The sequence below is a fragment of the Falco naumanni genome, chromosome Z (assembly GCF_017639655.2).
Source record: "Falco naumanni isolate bFalNau1 chromosome Z, bFalNau1.pat, whole genome shotgun sequence".
In the NCBI taxonomy this organism is placed as follows: Eukaryota; Metazoa; Chordata; class Aves; order Falconiformes; family Falconidae; genus Falco; species Falco naumanni.
This window is the reverse complement of record NC_054080.1, coordinates 427696-432430: the sequence shown is the minus strand read 5'-3', so window position 1 is coordinate 432430 and position 4735 is coordinate 427696. Positions and strand designations below refer to the sequence as shown.

The window sequence follows — 4735 nt, the reverse complement described above, 5'->3', positions numbered from 1 at the left end:
GGCGGAGGACGGACAACCGGGGCGGGGACCCCGGCGACAGGCGGCAGCCCTTCCCGGCGCGGACACAGAGCCACCGGGAGCTGGCGGCGCCCCGGCCACACGGCAGAGAGCGCAGCCCGCTCGAAGCTGTCCGGCCCGCCGCCGGCCGCGCTCGGCTCGGCCCCGCCCCGCCCCGGGGGAGGAGCTTGGGGGCGGGGCGCCCGCGCGGAGCCGCTGATTGGTCGAGTGCTGGGGAGGGGCGGAGAGACCCGACGCCCCTCCCCCCGCGCCCCGCCGCCGGCGGCGCCGTCGCGTCAGGCGGCGCGGTTGCGTGACACGGCGGCGCGCGCACGGCGGAAGGCCGCGGGGCCGGCGGAGGCTCCGGTCCTACTGCTGCCATGGCAACAGCCGCAGGTGCGGCCCGCGGCGGGGCCCGGCCCGGCCCGGCCCGGCTCGGCTCGGCGCGGCGCGGCGGCCGCGCAGGCGCACGGGGGCGGGCGGACGAGCGCGGTTCCGTTGGGAGTGGGCCGCAGCCGCCGCCCCGCGCTCCGCTGCCCTGCCGGCCTGACCTTGAGGGCGATCCCGGTCGCGGGCCGCTGGGAGCGGGGCAGCGCTGCAGGCCCTGGCCCGGGAGGGAGCGTCTCCACCGGCCGGGCGTAAGGGGCGGGTGCCTTGTGTCGCCGGCCCGGCCCGGCGCGGCCGCGGCCTCCCCGCCCGCCCGCGCCTTTGCAGCTTCTCTGACTCGGGCCTGGCTGTTCCTTTCAGGTCGCCTGATGCCGTGCCCCGGAGGGGCTGCCGTCGCTCCCGAGCGTTCCCCGCACGCCGGTGCCGCCGCCGGGCGGCCCTGCCGGCGTCGTGAGGGATACTGAGGCCTCCTCGGCGGTACCGGAGCGGCGGGTTTGGCCGCGGGGCTGCGCGGCGGGAAGCCCCGCGCCGACAATGCGGTGAGTGGGGGGAGCGTGCTGCCAGCGGGGGGCTGGCGAACCCCGGCTTCGTAACCTGGTGTACCCCGTACCGGTGGGTGATCGGCTGGAGGAGCAAACGAACAGATACGTGGGTTCAGTTTGGGCTCCCCGCCCCCCCCCCGGCTTGTCCAAGAGGGACCGGCGAGATGCGGGCGTGTGTCCAGAGAAGGCCGAAGGGGCTGGAGCACAAGTCTTGCAAGGAGCATCTGAGGGAACTGGGATGTTTAGACTGGGGAAAAGGAGGTTCAGGGAAGGCCTCATCGCTCCCTAGAGCCTGACTGGAGGCTGTAGGCCCAGGGGGGAGGTGAGGGGCCGCGTCAGTCTGTTCTCCCGGATAACGAGTGACTGGACAAGAGGAAGCGGCCTCAAGTTGTACCACAGGAGGTTTAGATGGGATTTTGGGAACAATTTCTTCATGGAAAAGGTGGCCAGGTATTGGAACAGGCTGTCCAGGCAGGTGGTGGAGTTACTGTCCCGGGAGATAGAGAATCGTAGAGTTGTTTGACTTGGAAAAGACCTTTGAGATCAAGTCTGACTGTTAACCCAGGACTGGCAAGTCCATCAGTAAACCCTGTCATGAAGCACTGCACCTATGCATTTTTTAAAGACATCACACACTTCCCTACTGACAGATCCAGCAGTTACACCAAAAGGAGCATGCAGCTTCTGAAACTAAACTAAAGGTGTGTCTATATATTTTTTTACATTTTTTTTATTTATTCGGAGTTTCTTTTGAGAGGAGAAATACGTTTTGGCTGCATGCAGCTGCCACCCATACAAATGACCAGTTGCCAAAGGCCTTTTGAATCATCTCCGTAACGGCCTTGTCTCTGGTGAGACTCCTCCACATTGTTTAGTTGACTTAGCATGACCCACTGTGCCCTGTTTTAAGACGTGTTGGCAGATGTGGCTTTTTTTAGTATATGCAAGGAGAACTACTGTAATCCAAATGCGAGTCTGAGCAGGTGCATATATAAATTGGTGTGTAAGCCGTGAATCGTAGTCTCTGGTATTACTTCTCATATTGACAAAGACACTTCATCGTTTTAAATGATGTAGATAGAACTTTCAGTTGCCAGGCCTTAAAGGATTACATAGTGTCTAACTGTAGGGAAAAGCCAGTCCAGGTGTATATGAGTTTTGGTTTAAAAATAGCGTACTTTGTCAAAAGAATCCATAAGGTTTGCTTTGAGCGATCCACCTTGTTTCTGTATAGCTTCCACTATGCATGTGCCCTTCACCTAACAGCCTGTAGCGGCTGCACCTTAAGAAATGGTTCCTCGTGCTCAGCAGGAGTATTAGCCCCAAATACCACTTTGAAACCATGGAAATCTCATGCATGTTGCTTGTGGGGAGTATCTGAAGTTCACAAACTACCACCAGCCTCCCTTGGTTGTTACTGACTTCACTAAAGCTGTGCTGTAGTCTTAAATTAGGATTCAGATCAGCTGCAAACCCCCCAGCTTTCTGCAATTGCTGAAATAAGTAATCCTGTTTTAAATGAGGAAGAAGTGTTGCCTGGTAATGATTGCTTCAGTACTATTCTGCTTTATTTGGTAGAACTGTCTGTGTTTGCGTGTCCTTCGGGGCCTCGGGTCTAGCCAAGTGCAAGGTATTGAAACTTTGTGACAGATTGTGAAAGTTACGGGTGGGTTCAAGACGCTGTCTGTCTTTGTGGATGCTGCTGCAGGCTGATTTCACTGGAACTTTCAGAAATTTTCAACGCTCTGTTAGAAGAGCTCTTGTCCTTTAACTTAAGTCTGGGATTACGATTGCATGCAGGCCTTGACTAGGATAGAGTTAATTTTCTTCATGGTAGCTGGTATGGGGCTGTATTTTGGCTTTATGCTGGAAACTGTTGAAAACACTGGGATGTTTCAGTGCTGAGCAGGGCTTGCAAGTGTTAAGGACTTCTCTGCTCTTCACCCTGCCCAGTGAAGGAGTTTGGGGGGGACACACACAAGTAGGACAGCTGACCCCAAGGGATCTCCTACACTATATGATGTTTGCACGGCAATAAAACAGGGAGGGGGAGGTTGGTGGCAGGTGATGGGTGATTGGCGGTGAGTGTTTTCATTTGCATTGCTTGCTTTTCTTGGGTTTTATTTTCCTCTCTTTTTGTTGGGTTTTTCCCCCACCCCCCCTATAAAATATTTTTTAAATTTCTTTTTAGTTATTACATTATTTTTATCACAATCCGCACGTTTCTTTCTTTTACTCTACCGGTTCTCCCTGCCATCCCACCAGGGAAGCGGGGAAGAGTGAGTGAGCAGCTGTGTGGTGCTTAGTTGCTGGCCAGGTTAAATCACAACAAATTGTTATTTAAATTATCTTTTGTTTTCTGCCTTAGGAAAAGGCAGACTGGAATCTGGAATGATGAGAATTTTTAATACTACTGCATGTCTATTTTTTTTTTTTTTTTTTTAATCTGTTCTGTCCCTACCACCACCGTCCTGGTGAAGTGTATTTTATTACTGTGAGAGTAGACCTTTTAACGTTTAAATTCCTCAGCATAGTGAATGAGGAGACCTAATGTGTAAGTTTCCTCTTGTTAGCTGTAGTGTAGCACTTGAGAAGTTCATCTCTCAATTTCCTTCCCAATTTATTTCTATTTTAATTTGAAAGTGTACAGAAGGGAAAAACTTCAGGTCTCTGAGAAAACGGTGCAGCGTCTGTCCAGTATTCCATGTGTTGCTTTTCTCCTTGAAATTTTATGGGCTTTCCGTGGATGTCAAGTAGCAGGTGCTGTTTGAATGATCCGCTACTGTGAAAAAAGCTGCGGGGTCACCTGCAGCTCTGCTTATGTTTGCTCTTTTCTTCTTTGATGTAGGGAAGGAGAACTGAGGTATACTGCAGTAAGAAAAACAGTATGATGGATTCAGAACGTTCTGCCCCAACAAATTCAAAGAAATACCTAAGCAATGACGTAACAGCTACCTCTGGTAAACATTATCTTTGTGGCTACTGTGCAGCCTTCACAAATATCTCAGTCACTTTTCCCATCCAGAAGGTTCTCTTTCGACAGCAGTTGTATGGTTTGAAAACAAAGGATGCAGTACATCAGCTGCAGAAGGACGGACTTAGAAATCTCTATCGTGGCATCCTTCCTCCGTTGATGCAGAAAACGACAACACTGGCTCTGATGTTTGGCTTGTACGAAGATTTCTCCTCCCTGCTCCATTGCCACGTGAGCGCTCCTGAACTACTCACTCGCAGCATGGCAGCAGTGCTTGCAGGGACCACGGAAGCTATTCTTACACCTTTTGAGAGAGTTCAGACTTTGCTTCAGGACTACAAACACCATGATAAATTTACAAACACTTACCAGGCTTTCAAGGTACTGAAAGTCTATGGGATGAGAGAATATTATCGGGGATTGGTGCCCATTCTGCTCCGCAATGGGCCCAGTAATGCACTCTTCTTTGGCCTACGGGGACCTATCAAGCAGTGCCTGCCTGAAGCAACTTCTTACAGCACTCATTTAGTCAATGACTTTATCTGTGGAGGGCTGTTGGGTGCCATGCTGGGATTCTTGTTTTTCCCAGTGAATGTTGTAAAAACTCGCATGCAAGCTCAAATTGGTGGTGAATTTCAGTCCTTCTCAAACGTTTTTGTGAAGATATGGCTGGAACGTGATAGAAAGCTGATACACCTTTTCAGAGGGGCCCATCTGAATTACCATCGCTCTGTCCTGTCCTGGGGCATAATCAATGCAACCTACGAATTCTTGCTAAAGATGTTGTGAAAACCACTGTCTTCCTTTGGCTCTTCTGTTCATTTGGGTATTGGCA

General features: G+C 52.2%; 1 protein-coding gene across 1 annotated transcript; it reads left to right on the top strand.

The window, feature by feature from the left end:
* Positions 1–275: 275 nt before the first annotated feature.
* On the top strand, positions 276–4692 carry LOC121080952 (mitochondrial nicotinamide adenine dinucleotide transporter SLC25A51-like). Its single transcript, XM_040579391.1, has 3 exons — positions 276–393; positions 745–923; positions 3775–4692. Exon 3 carries the CDS (start codon positions 3814–3816, stop codon positions 4687–4689), a length of 876 nt encoding a protein of 291 aa, XP_040435325.1. The 5' UTR covers positions 276–393; positions 745–923; positions 3775–3813; the 3' UTR covers positions 4690–4692.
* Positions 4693–4735: the final 43 nt, after the last annotated feature.

Coding starts and splice junctions, on each gene's coding strand:
- LOC121080952 (XM_040579391.1), top strand. CDS start 3,814: ATGATGGATTCAGAACGTTCTGCCCCAACAAATTCAAAGAAATACCTA.